This window comes from Schistocerca piceifrons, chromosome 4, assembly GCF_021461385.2.
Source record: "Schistocerca piceifrons isolate TAMUIC-IGC-003096 chromosome 4, iqSchPice1.1, whole genome shotgun sequence".
NCBI lineage: Eukaryota > Metazoa > Arthropoda > Insecta > Orthoptera > Acrididae > Schistocerca > Schistocerca piceifrons.
In genome coordinates, this window is record NC_060141.1 from 360,507,211 (window position 1) to 360,523,091 (window position 15,881).

Consider the following 15,881-nt stretch of genomic DNA (forward strand, 5'->3'; position numbering starts at 1 on the left):
GCCTCTTTCTATATCTCTTTTATGGTGTACTTCCACAGAAAACTCCTTTCGTCTTGTTGTGCAGCCACAGAGTCATCTGTGTCTCACACTCCTTCCTTGCACTACATTGCTTGCGTCCTTCCCAACCCCTCCCCACAACCATCAACCCAAGCAAGTACAAACACCAGTCTGCTATAGGTGAATGGTTGCCTTTCCATTACTTTATGTAATGTAATAGTATCGTATAGATTATGTGTGAAATGGATATGGAGTTGTACTGGCTTGAGACTTAATCAGCCAAACACTACTCATATTATACAATACAATTCATGTATTGAGAGACAGTATTTCTGGAAACTGTAAAGTTGACATTAGGCATTAATGATTTTTTCTACTTGATGCATACAAAACATGAGACATACTGAGATAGCTGCTAACCGAAGAACATCAAAAGAAATCCAAATAGTTGCAAACATGAAAAGCAAATTAACATGCTCATTTTTGTTTTGTTGTATATATTTCTTGCAAATTCAAAAGACATTGTAACTGCATATGGCTTTCAAAAGACATTGTAACTGCATATGGCTAATTCCCCACCCCCACCCTGCCAACCCCTCCCCTGTAAAACACACACACACACACACACACACACACACACACACACAGAGGTAAATTATTCTAGAACAGGAATTTCTGATCATCTGTTTGGCAATCTTAAATTCCTGACACAAAAAAAAGTTGAACTTCAAAAATACAGATGCCCCCTTCTCCCCCTTACACCAACTATTCCATACCCAAATCTCCGTTTCGAATCTAGAAGCATATAATACCGCAAAGGAAGAGATATGTTTGCTGATGGTAAACAAACATCTTTTTCACTGTTATATTTATTCATGGATAAATAGGAAGGTGTGTGTGTGTGTGTGTGTGTGTGTGTGTGTGTGTGTGTGTGTGTGTGTGTGTGTGTGTGTGTAAAACATATTACATTAATAATTTGTAAACAAGCTCCTTCTACAACAGTATGATTTGTTACACAAATTGTCTATAGAACAAGTAACTGGGTCAACATTAATTTAAAGCATCTATGTTTCAGATAACTCTTGAAGACAGTTCACTTAATACTTTAATAAAATCGTACTGTAGAGAGAGCGGCGTGCGGAATTTGCAAAAGTACATCGAGAAGGTGAGTGAGTATATTTTGCTAGTTAAGTTTTCCCATGTGAAATTTTGTTTTCAGGAAGGTAAAACATTAATGCATGTAAGTGATATGTACTTAACCATTTAACTGGGGGTTAGTTTTGTAGGGAGCACCATTACATTGGGGAGCCATCTCCAAAGTACCCTTTCTCTTGAAATTTGAACCTCATGTCCAATCATGATGACATCAAAGTAGCCTTTCTCATCTCAGAAACCTCCAAATAAATAACGTTATTGGATATGAAAGCAAATGTTTGGGTGGGAGTGCCAGTGTGGCACACAGTTTTAATTCATCATAAAGCTTCAATACATGGGCACTTGTCAGAATAATAAAAACACCAACTATCCAAAATAGTATCTTTGTGAGGTGACCACACTGTTCCTGAATGTTCTGTGTCTTTTGTTTGTTACTGTGGTGAAGCAGACTGTTCTGCAGGGCACATGCAATACATATGTAGACTTGATTATTGGTACCTTTGTGGAAACATATGTTAGTCAAAATGGTAGGCTGTTTTGGCTTTAAATCAAGGCAGACTGTTGGAGATGGGAGCAAGTATTGAACCAAAAGTGTTGAGTGTGATGTTGGCATACATAATATTTGGTAGAACGAAATCAGCCAAAATTAGTCGTGGGTGAATATTAACTCTGTCACTGGGTTCACTGAGCAGTGGAGTGTCACCAAGAGTCTGAAGAGTTGAGGTGACACTAGTAATGTCCAAAATTAATCAGCATCTCAACCAACTTGAAATCTTCATCTGACCCAGCCAGTTCATATATGGCTTCCATATAAAGAAGATTAGGTGTGGAACTGCCTACTTTCTAATACAAGGTGACCTTGTAATAAGGTGGACTTCACTTTCATAATATTTTATTAGTCGTATTCTTACTCTCCAAGTATAATTTCAAGTATTATATGCGCATATAACATTATATTTTATTGGTGTTATTCAGGAACAAAGGTGCAGTCTTCCACTGTGATAATTCTTCCTCATCTACACTTTTATTCCTTTATTCCTCTTCTGTTTATGGATTGCAGTCCACATTTCATGTCTGCACAGTAAATTCTCCCAGTTTGTAGATTATCTTCTTCTGTATTTGCTAGAGAAGACCAGCTATTTACAAACTAACAAACAAATATTAGGTGTTCACACTGCCCTTTCCTTGAGGACATGTCTTTTGTTAGGGCTCAGTCATTAATTCCTCTTTAAAAAATTAACATCAAGGCATTAGAACTTGTCATCAATAACAGTATTGCACAGCAATGTTCAGTGAGTGAACTGATAACATTCAAGCAAAAATTTTGTAATAATCACCCCAGGGCATGCAGTACTTCTACTTATTGGATGAAAATGTCATAGTTCTTTACACTTGTCAATTATCAGGATTTTCTCAACATGGAAATTCATTCATGTCAGAACAATCCTTGACACAGGAAAATCCTTTTCTGACCTGATTTGTCCAATAGCATTCCTCCCCCATATGATAAAAATGTAACCAGCTGCTTCTGCTACCTGCACCCCTGCATTAAACCCAAAGCAGACAATATATCCCAAGTGTTATTCCGCCTACAACTATTTTATAACACTTAAACAACTTTCATAAAACTGAAGTATGCAAAATCTACTGTATGACAAGTACTATAACTTTAAGTAGGGAAATGTCACATGATAAATACACATCTAGCAATTTACACGCCTTGTGTAACTGCACAGTGTTCACTCGATTTATCAAAGTTATTTTGCGCAGAAAATCAAAGTACAAGAAGAAACAATTTAATACTATAGTAAGAAACACTTAAATGCTGACAATGTGAGAGCAGAAATGTGCTGAAGTCTGCCATGCTGCTGTCATCTGTCCAGGCGTCAAGGCAACTGTCGATGGGTGGCCGGTGGTCACTGTTGAGTGAGGAAAATCGCACGCAAAAGCTGTTGTGGTCTTGACACACAGTTATGAGGTTTTGCTAATATTAGTTGAAATGTGCCATGTTATTTTTGGTATATAATTTGCAAATTATATATTTGGTCACTGTTGTTAATTAATTTCTGACATGGTGTATGATTCACTGTCAGAATTTACCAGTATGTGTTCTGTGTATCTTCAGACTTTGTCACTACTGCAACTTCATCTGTGCTAGCTGCACTCTTATGAAATGACACTAAACTCTTCTTTGACATGTATGCATATATTGCCTCTTGTTGTTACACACATAAGAACATTTCATTTATACATGATTTACAGGTTGCAATGTAAAAAGCATGTCATGACATTCCGTGTAACCCATATGACATTCCTTGTAACCCATAAGACTATTGGACAAACTCTTTAGACTCAGCACATTTATCGTGACAATGCTGATGTGACAATCCTCTCTTCCATGGACCCTCAGTGCACTTCCTAACAGCAAGTGCCACAGTACACAGACAACTATCCACATCGCCCTGACTGGTGGATAAGCTGTGTCTGTTCCAACTCGTGAAGATGCATGTAAGAAATACAAAAATTCTCCCACAGAATACCAATCAAAATGGCATACATAACTAACACGAAAACATACTCCCAAAAGTCACGGACATCAGTCATGGTATACCACATCACTTTCCTTGAAGTGATATTTACACTTCATATCCTCCCATTGAGACAAATGATGTCATGACATTTCTGTCATCTAAATAAACAAAGGATTTTCTTGAGTATTGAGTTAGAACAAACTTTTTATTTTCTAACATTGAATAGTTACATAAGTGGAACCATATACAAATTTCACTTTTGAGATATTAAATGTTCTTTTACAGTATTTATTTTATGAAATCCTTTACCATTGCAACATAGCACCATCATTTATATTTTACATGTGGCTTATCCACATAGACTGATATTCATTAATCCCTGTGTTATATTTTCCACTGAGTAACTTGGGTTGAATGTACCTCAGTGTCTTCATTAGTCATTTAGTCCTTCGTTATGAACTGTCATCCACATCTGAAGCGATAGTCACTGCATTCAGTGACTAGGAACTGATTGTACTTAATTTCTTTTGATGTTATCTGCTTGAATTACTCACCCAGAAGAACGGCAAACAAGTTGCCTAGGTATTTTATATGGATTTAACTCCATCATCTTATAACACCTTATTCGAATTCTGCACGTGTACTCAACTGTGCACACAGTTACTTAAACTTTTTTTCAAAGTAATTAATTCCTCATTGTGCATTGCATTTCATGAGGTAAATCATATTTAAATGTTTCAGTCATAAGTTATTTATGCTTTTTGTCAATTTTTCTCTATTCAAGGACTAGTCAGAAAGATAATTTCTAATTCAGTAATATATTGAGGATAATTATTTATAACTGGGCCCTGTCTACTTGTATGTGATGTAATGATCAGTTATTATTGCTTATGTAATCTTTTATCTACATTGTCAGGAGGTTATGGATGCATGCTACACTCCGGTGGTCCTATTAAAACAGGTTTTACTTAAATGGATAACTGAAGGATGTTTGTGATGCAAACTATTGCATATGGAAAGAGAGATGATAGTCATGGTACTCCAGTTAGAAAAGACAGAAAGGAAAAAAGAGAACTAGGAACTTGGGAAACAAAGAAGAAAAGAATCCGTACTCCAAAGACAGATACCCATCCCACACACCACCCCAAAGACCCCTTCCTTAGAGGTAGTTCACCGGGAGGCCTGGAGGATAAAGATATATGCTGATTCTACAGAACAGACTATCCCGATTCACCTCCACAGGCCCTGGAAATTGTCTTTGATGCCCTACTATTGATATTTTGTGGAGAGAGTAGTGGTGCAGTGATAGCCTCTGTACTGCTCACTAACTTAATGTCTGGGAAAATTCTGACTTACAAACTTTACCTCTTACTGGATCTCAACCTCCAGCAAATAAGATAGGCAAGTCTTAGTCATAGTTACAGTCACATCCGCTACAAGTCGTATCAGCCCAACCATTATGCTTATGCAATCACAAAAGGTACAAAAATCCCTAGCATAAATTTCTTAGCAAACAAGCTTACTGTTAACCCTGTGAAAAATATGCAGTCTACTACAAAATATGCGAAAGTATATTTGTGTATTACACCTGCACAAAGCACCATAAAAAAATCCAATGGTGCAGTATCGTTGGCCTACTTTTTTACGAGATGGTTTTGCTAGACAATGCAGACTGAGTGGGCTGGCGCAATGGTTAGCACACTGGACTTGCATTTGGGAGGATGACGGTTCAAACCCAGCTCCAGCCATTCTGATTTAGGTTTTCCTGGATTTCCCAAAATCACTTCAGGTATATGGCGGGATGGTTCCTTTGACAAACAGCATGGCCCATTTCCTTCCCCTTCCTTCCCTAATCTGAGCTTGTGCCCCGTCTCTAATGACCTTGTTGTTGACTGGACGTAAGACACTAATCTCCTCCTCCTCCGAGACATTGTAGAACATTCAGAGGTATCTAATACCTTAGTTTGTTGCTGCACCACCACTTACCCAGAGAAGTTACACGTGTAGGACAACTCGCATCCTTTTTTGTTGCTTGGACTGAACATTATCTACTGATTATTTGTCACCCTACAATTCCCTTCTAAAGCTCAGATACTTGGGCCAATATTGAAAATCTAGCTTCGAGCTCAGGTAAAGTAATCTACATTACAACTTTGGAGTAAGCTTCAAAAATGAATGGTATTCTCCTTTTATAGGAACTGTCAAATACATATCTTGATGTAGAAAGATACTCTCAAATAATACTTAATTTCTACAGCGATAATGTCGTTACATTCTCCATTGTGGTGTGGGTCTTCCATCTATTTGTCCATCCATACACTTGACAATTACTTCAATTTATGTAAAAAGGTTCATACGTAACTACCAGCCACTTTCATTATAAATTTACTATGATGCTGCAGTTTCAGATGGCCCTATTTGAGTTGCAGTAGGCATTAGAAACTAAAACTATTTATTAGCACCTCAGATCATCATACTTCATTGGGGCGCTACCGATCTCTTTTACCCCGCTCAATGTGACATCACTAACAGCCACAGTTTGCATGCCATCTGCTCACAAAGTTTTTATATTATTTATTTAATATGGTATACTTAACCTTTGCAATGTATGTAGTATGTAAAAGTATCCAATATCCCAGGATTTTAATAATTGAATAATTATGCCTCTAAGCTTAGTTTGGGACGTTTTTTTATTTTTATATCCTGCGTGCAACATTTACCTGCAGTGGAGATGACAGTTGACTAATATACCATTAGATCACATCATCTCCCCGATTACCTTTTGAAGAGGGGAGAGACTTTTTTAATCACCTTTGTGTGATACCAATATCTAGAGCAGGCTCTGTAAACGTAAGAAATGTCAATTATAACACATTTAATCAAAAATTTCTGGGTTATCTTTCATGATATAGGTCATGTAAATTAGTCACAATGGCTAGACTGGTTCCTCTTCATTATGGCTCAGGAACACATTGCCACTCACATAGTATTTATCCTTTATGTGTTTCACTGATGCTAGATAATATCTATGTAATAGGATGTGCATAACTGTACCAATCACTAGAAGACCTATAACAGGACAATTATTAGGAAACTCATTTATAGAAAATAGGATGGGAGGAGGAAAAGACACTGCCACATGGAAAATCAGAAATGAAGTAATGTAGTAGATAATTCAGCATTAACGGTCACTGCTCCCTCTAGTCCATACAACACATAGACTCTCCTGAGATCTAAGGCACTTAAATATTATTCCTACATGCAAATGGCATTGAAAACGCACCCCAAAGAGCTTTTCTGGACACATCAGTTGATCACATTTCAGTTTGTTTAATATATGCACAAAGCCATTGACACTCCACTTCAAACATGCCTTTTTTCTTTTAATTTTACTTAAATATCTGAAATTTCTGTTTTTATTTTTCTTGTGTATTTTTTACTGATATTTCATTTTGAATTATTCCTGAAAGTTGTCCCAGGAAGAAAATTCTTCTGAGTCAGTAGTTTCCCATTTGGTTGTAACCCTTTCCAAATAACTGAGTGCAAAATCAACTTTCTTTGAATCATCCCACCACTTAGGAAGAAACTTGGAAAATACTCTTGAAAAATAAGTTGCATGAACATCACCGTCCAGTTTAAACATTGGATACTGTTTTGATAAATTAGTGCTTGCTCCCAGTTCCTCTATCAGTTTTGCTAAGAATACCAGTCTACATTCGTTCTCATTTTCTTAAACTTTTTTTTTGTTTTTTCGAGTTAGTTCCAGAGTTTCTGAATTTCACCCTTCATTCTTTCTCCCCAATGGAATAAGATGAACTGACATGATTGTATCTTTTCCTGTACTGCTTGTTCTATTAAATCATTAACCTGCCCCTCCAAACTTGCAAGAGTGGATCCTGCGAGTATAGTTAAATCAGAATCTTTCCCATATTCTAAAATATTTAAGTGGACTTCTGTGTATGATATCTGCCCATGAACATCAGAAAATTCCTGTTCCACAAAATCTTAATCTGTTTCAGCTCATTATTTATTTCCCCGAATTGTTTATTGACTTTGTTTCTTACCAGATTACATTGTCTGATTGTAAGTCCTCTTTTAAGTAGACAGAGCAGTTTGTAATGGTGCTATTTTATTGTTAATCTCTTGTATTTTGTTATGCAACACTTAATCTGAAGTTATTGCATGTACACTCTATTGTAACTGCAAATTCACCGCAAGAGATTTTATGCTAGCATTTATAGTGCCTATATTAGCTTTTTTACTGTTTTATTTTGCATATATCTCTCCAACCTAAGCTTGGATACTAGCATTTAGCTCCTTTATATTGGTGCTGAATTGTGCACTAGAAGTTTTAAACCACTCTTACACACTCACCTCCATGTCTCTCATCACCATGGGCACACAATCACATCAATAATAGATTTATAATTAACTTACCACTGACCCCATAATATTAGTACAGGGTGTATACGACCCAGGACAACCGGGAGACCCGGGGAAAACCCAGGAATTTTTTAGAATTCTGGAAATTTTTCATTGTTTGAGTTTTCAGTTGAATTTTTGTAATTTTGACTGGTAAGAACTGATACTCTAACAAAGGATATTACTATATCCCGCTACTGCAGAATAATACTGCAGTAATAAAACGTGAACGAGAGAAAAACGTGAACGAGAGAAAAACGAAAACAAAACTTAATTTTCAAAGGAAATTCGCAATATACAGTAACAAAACTCAGTGCTTATACAAGCTTCTGCCAACAGTAAACTGTGTCAAAGGCTTTAAGAATACTATGCAGTGCTTCATAACAACGAATTGCCTCTGATGAGTGTGACATCACAACTGTTTACATTAGATTCGTTTGATCACTTACAAGCGGGCTCATGCCCATGCGCAGTTGAGTCGCATATGTCTAGTACCTTTTCTCGCTTCTGCCTACAGAAATGTGACCATTGGCTATGACGCAGTGGCAGCAAGCAGCCAGAAGCTACCTCGAAAAATTTTACTGGTGCGCCAAAGCTGCCGGATTCATGCATGCGCAGCGGACCCGGATCTTTAGAGGGGGGTGGGGGTTAATTCATATTCTTTAGGAAAAAAAAACCTTGTTTCACAAAGCTCCTAGCATCCAGCGCACATTGGTCTATTGATTATTCATATGATTTTAAACCCATCCCTGTTGGTTTTCAAACATTTCTGAATGCTTGCATAGTGTACGTGATGTCTCTGACAGGGGAATCCTCGTCCCATCTAGAAATAAACTTTCCCGCCCACAGAGAGGGATGGGGCTATACGAGCTGAGCGGAATAAAACTGAACGGATGAATGCCAGTCACTTTTTGTTTATGTGCTTGACTGAGTTTGCGAATGATCAGCATTGTCGTAATTACTAGCGAAATCCATAAATTCAGACTACTAGAGTGGAAATAAACGACTAACAGGAATAATAGGTAAGAAAGATTACATATTATTTTCTCGGTGTATCCAAGACAGTGAAATTTTGACAGAAAATTTTTGGACACGTCACTACACTAGTAAGGTCCAGTTGTACAGTCCCTGGCCAGCAGTCACTTAAGTTATATTCTGGGAGTAGCACGGAAAACACGTTGTGCGAACATGTAATAACGCCTGACCGGAGAGTAATTGTGGGATAACTAAACTGATGATTGTGGCAGGGTTAGTGAAGTTAACTGGAGAATAAGATTTGACAATGACAGGAATAGTTACAGAATTAGTGATCCCAAATTTATATGAAAATTTCGTACTACTGCTTTTTAATCACATGCTTGAGAAACTGGAGCGTATGAATGAAATGTAAAACTACTTCCTAACATAAAGCTTTTTGATTGTAGTAGGCCCAGTAGCCATTTGATGTTGGTACTTTGTGAATTACGTCCTGTCATGGTATAAAAACGACCTTTTGTGCCAAAAGTCATGTTTATTTGGTGTGTGTTACAATTGCTGCAATATTAGAAAGGCCTATTTTGTTTTATCTATCAGACAGTGACAAAATAGACTTAATCAGATAGAGAAACCACACCAGTCTTGGGTACTATTTGTATTAACAGCTTTTTTGGTATTAGACAACGACATTTCGATTTTTCATGTAGCTAAACATTTGACAAACTTTGTAGAGGCTATAGATTCTTTTGCAGAAAGGAAAGTGCGCCATGTAAAGCTGTAGCAACATAACAGAGAAAAAAAACTGCTATGACCTAAGGATTGATGAAATGTGTACTGTCTTGTGTGCTCTTGTCTTTACTGGTTTTATGTATTCTGTATTTCATTTTATGTTGCACAAAACAGCAAGTTAAGAAATGTCACTTTTTATTAATCTTTTCCATGAGAGAGGCAATTTATTTGAAATGAAGTGTTTAATTCCACACTATTGGCTAGTTTCAACTGTTCGCTGCATTTCAAGCGCATGTTTTCATCTTCTAGTACTTATGGCATTATGCCATAATAAAGAGCCAAACATGAGATAATACTGTACTGGTACTCCAAGAGAATTTGCATCCAGAAAACCACACTGAAAAGCTTAATATCAGGTCAAGGCCTACTTCATTGGGAATCTGGACATGCAAGTGTGCACTTTAGTACGGTTCATGAAATTCTGATGCCCTTCGAGTGTCCTCTGATGTCTTATTTCTCTTATGGCATAATGTGAGATCTTTTAATGTTTTACACATACGAACATATGGGCTTCCTACGTCATCGTAGCTGCACAAGCGTGGTTGCGCCTGTTATCTGGCACTCTCTGGTGACTGCTAAAACAAACCTATTGCTAACAGGTTGCTGGAAAATATTTGGAACGGTGGTTTGAAAAGTGTTACTAACAAAGTATTCTTCCTTTTACACAAAATGAACTATGTGGGAGAATATATGGTGAATTTCTTAATTTCAGAGCATGTGACTCTCATTTTAAAAAAACAACTCTTTGATGACAAGCCATTTAGAAGAATTTTGAGCCCAGAAGATCAGATATTTATGTTGTTATTAGAAATTTTACTGGCATATTTGTGTGATATATCTAAAGTGTAACTCACACAAAAAAGCTTAGCTTCTCTTGTAACTTATTAATCTTAAGAGACCAATATTATATGTGAAAGCTATGCTTTTCTTGTAGCACCACTATGTATATTAATTACCATTAGCTTTTGCTGTTTGTGTGTTTGCGCTACTTAACAGAGCTGTCACTATTGGCTGACTACGTCACGTGTCCTACGCTCTGAATATCTGCTGTCATCAACTGGCAAGATCACGTGACACGAGCTATGACTGACTTGCAAAAGTGCATCGCAGTCTCAATTTCTATGCTTCGGAAAGTAACATGTGGTGATTGGTGGAATTCGAATTTATACTTTCGTAGTACGAAAATAAGAAGAGTACATGTTACTGCACATCAAAGATGTTTCCAAAACGTGTTTTTTTCCCCATGAGTTTTGTTTTTGAAAGCGCCAGGAAATTCTATGCCGGTATATAAAACCATAACCATTCAAAGGGTTTACAGTTCCGAGGGAAAGTATAATGTCACTTAACTGACCCGGGTGAAAATGTATTTTTAACTGAGAAATCCGGGAAAAATCCAGGAAATTTTTTTCGTTGCCCACGTATACACCCTCTGTTAACTGTCACAGTGTATTTCCATACTCTATGAGGCAAAATTAATAACTTTGATTATCAAACATTCATAACTACTACATAACACACCACCACCACAGTTAACAAACAAGGAGTTAGTGCAGCTCACACTCATAACGTCGTAATACAGACTGTTAGCTGAAGTAACATTACCAGCTAGATGCGTTGTTGACATTTGGTGTGCGGGTTGAGCTGCCCTTGCTGATGACCGATGAGCCAGACACACTTCTTGAGTGAGAATATGTGACAAATTTAATAATGAGTAGCCAACAAATTTTATTTCTTGTGAGATTCCCTGCCTCCAGGAGTTTGTGCTCTCACAAGCATGACTGATGCAAAAGGCCTGTGTCAGGGTGCTAGACCCCAGTTGTCAGCTGTCAGGCTCTAGCTCCCTGAGACAGTGTGTTTTGCATTACAGGGCTAGGACTTTGTCAAAAGCTGTAATATCTTTCAGATTTTTTCATTGTGCCTGTCTGTGACACAGTGCCTCCTCTGTATGGTGAGAAGCCATCTGTCCTTTTCATATTGTTGTTTTCCACTGTCTGATTTTGTGTACTACATTAGAATTTTATGAATAAACTAAGCATCCGATTTAAAGTGACTGGTGGTATATTTACACAGAAATGTGGATCATATACATTACACTCTGAATAAATGTTATGGAAACGATAGTCTGTTACAAGTGTTGTGAAACAAAAGTACTGGGCATTGGTGTGTAGATGTGTAATATGTGACAGCACTCCACTTTAAGTCTACTAGTGTGTGTGTTATTACTTCCTTCCCTGTTTATTTCTCAGGTGTAACTATGATGTTTTGTGGTACATAAATGTCTTGCATAATTTGGCTATAATGCCATTCTCTTCATAATTTCTTAATGATGTTTGTGTTGTGAAATATAGTAAGCTTTTTCAGTATGTAAAGCTCTTTACATTAAGCTGCACATTAATAGCTACTGTTTCACACATAGACTAACAACAAGATTCTTTCTTGTGTAACCAAATAAGATGACACAACGGTTGAGACACTGGGCCAGCATTCAGACTGAGAGAAGTTCAAATCTCAGATGAACTGTCCCAATATAGGTTTTCCATTGCTTGTTTAAATCATACAAGGAATCACTGGGATGATATTTTAAAGAAGGCCATAGCCAGTTTACCTGATACGTGGCCTGTTTGTCTTTGTATTCTATCTATTATGACTTGTAGACAGATTTTATTCCTTGATAATTTTTCCTTGTCTCATGGGAACAAGTGTCATTTTTTAGAAGTGCTTACATTGTCATTTTAACCAGAAAATTTTGTTGTGGGTCTTGTGTGACAGACGTAAACAAGTACTTTTTCCACTAATCGTGTGTCTTAATTTCTGATTGTATCCATTTGCTTTTAACATATACATTTCAGTAAATTATTAACAGGTTCTTCGCAAAGTAGCATTCAAGATTGTCAGGAAGGAAGCAGAAAAAGTGAGCGTTACACCAGAGAACTTAGCAGAATTTGTTGGTAAACCTGTGTTCACTCATGATCGTTTATATGATGTCACACCTCCAGGTGTAGTCATGGGTCTGGCATGGACAGCGATGGGTATGTAGCTGCATAATGAATTTCTTATTTCAACAGTTTCCCTATCTTATCAGGCACTTCGATACAATCTTCATTATTTTATGGTGTATTATATGTACCATAACAAATACACACAGAATGATGAGAACATTAATCACCATAGTTCTTATTTGAAATGCATTCAGTCCTGATTAACCAATATTTTGCATCATTTCAGTCAGTTGTAGATGGAAATAATATCAATTTGAGAGAGAGAGAGAGATTCTGAGTCTGCACATGTCTGTTATCATGTAATTGTATTTCAGGGGGATCGACATTGTTCATTGAGACTATGACACGTAGGCCACCAGACACTGATGGTGAGGGATCATTGGAACTAACTGGTCACTTGGGAGATGTCATGAAAGAATCAGCTCGCATTGCCCTGACCGTTGCACGACATTTTGTTGCAAATGATGAAGCAGCTAAAAAGTTCCTCAATTCAAGTCACCTTCATCTTCACGTACCAGAAGTGAGTATTTTCAGAGTGTCTTAAGTTACTCACTGAGAATTTGACATTTTCTGTTTTGGACTGGTAGTAGTTATCTGTTATATCTTATACTGAATGATATCTTAAAATTTCAGTGTTTTAGTATCTATTTGTTTGCAGGGAGCAACACCAAAAGATGGACCAAGTGCGGGCTGTACAATTGTCACAGCATTGATCTCCTTAGCAAAAAATACTCCTGTTCGACAGGATGTAGCTATGACAGGCGAAGTGTCTCTCACAGGCAAAATCTTGCCAGTTGGTGGTATTAAAGAGAAAACCATTGCGGTATGTATCTGAAGCATTACCTCAACAATAAGATTTTTTGTGAGATGGGTGGTAAATAAAAACTGAATACTTGTTTAATTTCTCATTACAGGCAAAAAGGGCAGGGGTGAAATGTATTATCCTGCCAGATGAAAATAAGAAAGACTTCAACGACCTTGCCAAATATATAACAGATGGGCTTGAAGTTCATTTTGTAAATCATTATAAGGATGTTTTTCCAATTGTTTTTCCAGAGGCAAATGCCAGTACAGCTTCTGTATGAATGTATTGTGCATAACTCTTTATACGTATATATACTGTAATATATGTGAAATAAAATGTTATTTTTTGTTTATATATAAAGAAACTGAGTGTTTTTTTATGTATGAAATGTTTAATGGGAAACATTTTAGCATATTTTTAATTAATTTTGTGAGAAGTCGGAATAAGAAATGAAGAACTGGATACTCCAGTCATGAGTATATATAAAAGGAATAGTTAACAAATCTTAAGAAATAAGTAAACTATTCTGTTTTGTTGCCCTCTTGATTAAAACACTTTTTTTTCAGTGTTGCACATATATTGTAATCCTTTGCATCCTAATGCTTTGGACAGAGGGTTCCAGTTAAGCTGTGCTTTGTTATTGTAAAACTTTTCCGAAAGCCAAAAAAAGATGGGCAGTTATTGTTTATTACAGGCATTATGCTTTGTGCTGAGTGGAGTGTCCCATTTAAAGACTGACTGGCAGCTGAGGCACAACATCAAATTCCAAGGATTGAGTGGCCTTAAAGGCCTTTCCACTGTGAACAAATGGGTATCTCGTAAAGCTACAGCCTTCTCGGTGGCTCAGGAATACAGAAAAATACCTGGAAACATTCTCAGTAGTCTTCCTAAGAAAATCCAGTGTGTGAACTGCTAGGGAACTGGCCATGAACAGTGGTAGACTCTGGGAGAGAGTGTGAGAACAGCACCTGAATTCCAGTCCTCTACGCTGGCTGCCACCCTTTTCAAATGGAAAATGGAAATGATTGTATGGCATTGTTGGCCAGGAAGCCCCATTCGAGTGAGTTCAGCTGCCGTATTGCAAGTCCTTTTTAGTTGACACCACTTTGGCAACTTGCGAGTCAGTGATGATGAAGGACACACAACACTCAGTCCCCTGCTGGGAATCGAACCCAGGCCCCCTGCGTGGTATTCGGTAACGCTACCGCTATGCTACGGAGGCAGACACCCTTTTCAAAACTGGATCGGAAAGGTTGGCAGCCTGTATCCAAGACTAACACAAGGGAGTACTCACTGTTGATTATTCTTTCCAAATTGAACCCAGCAACGGCAAAAGGATAAGACAGGAAATTCAGACCCACAGAGGACAAGAGTGGAGGGAAGAAAAGCAGATCTGCTGAACTTGGACAGTCTGTGATCGTTCTGGGGAAATTTGGAGGTGATTTGAAGAGCAGTTGAGAGGGTGGTTTGGACATGATTAGAGATGTTTGTGGTGATTTTGAGTTCAGGCTGTGAAACTCTGATTCAGAGATCATTGTGTGGTTATTGAAACTTTCATCCTGATTCTAGACAGTTCATTCAGAGCTTTTGAAGATGTTTCTGAGTTCTTGCTGAGTTCACTCAGATTAATTCTGTGATGGTACTGAAAATCGCACAGAACATCCTTTCAGAAGATTTTCATGCTAGGTCTTGCTTAGAGAGTCACATGCTACTTCCCAATGTCTTACTCCCACATTTCTGGATGCTGCCTCTATATAGTTTAATTAGTGCTGATAGTAGACAGTGCATGTGTGGTGGGAGCCAGCAAGTGACCTCTGTGGCTAGAATAATAGAGCTGTGTTGACAGCTCAATAGCAGATTTACCTGGAGAGCAATCAGCCAGGACACAAGGAATGAGAGACAGGTTTAAAGTGCTCTTACGGTCAGAGATACAGAGATAAAAAGTGGCAGCTGTCAACCAACAGCCACGCAACACCACATTGACTTGCATGTAGGTCGACATGTCATACCAATGTCACACCAACTCACTTATGTCTTCATCTACACCCAATTACGTCATATGGCGAGATACAGTGGTTAAATCATGCTTGCATACCCAGTTACTGGGTCGTTATTATGCCGAGTTGTATTGGCCCTGAGATTTTTGTATTGACTACATTTTCACTTACAGCATGGGGCCAATCCATTTATATGCAGCCTTCAACACAA

The 15,881-nt window shown here is 37.6% G+C and overlaps 1 protein-coding gene across 1 annotated transcript in view; it reads left to right on the plus strand.

Moving 5' to 3' along the window:
• Positions 1–14,246, plus strand: part of LOC124795316 (lon protease homolog, mitochondrial-like) — a 155,019-nt gene extending 140,773 nt beyond the window's left edge. Inside the window, exons 13-17 of the mRNA XM_047259287.1 lie at positions 1,073–1,162; positions 12,733–12,898; positions 13,183–13,388; positions 13,527–13,691; positions 13,783–14,246. Coding sequence (XP_047115243.1) covers positions 1,073–1,162; positions 12,733–12,898; positions 13,183–13,388; positions 13,527–13,691; positions 13,783–13,953 — 798 coding nt within the window. The 3' untranslated portion in view covers positions 13,954–14,246. The remainder of the gene's footprint in view (positions 1–1,072; positions 1,163–12,732; positions 12,899–13,182; positions 13,389–13,526; positions 13,692–13,782) is intronic.
• The last annotated feature ends 1,635 nt before the right edge of the window (positions 14,247–15,881 follow it).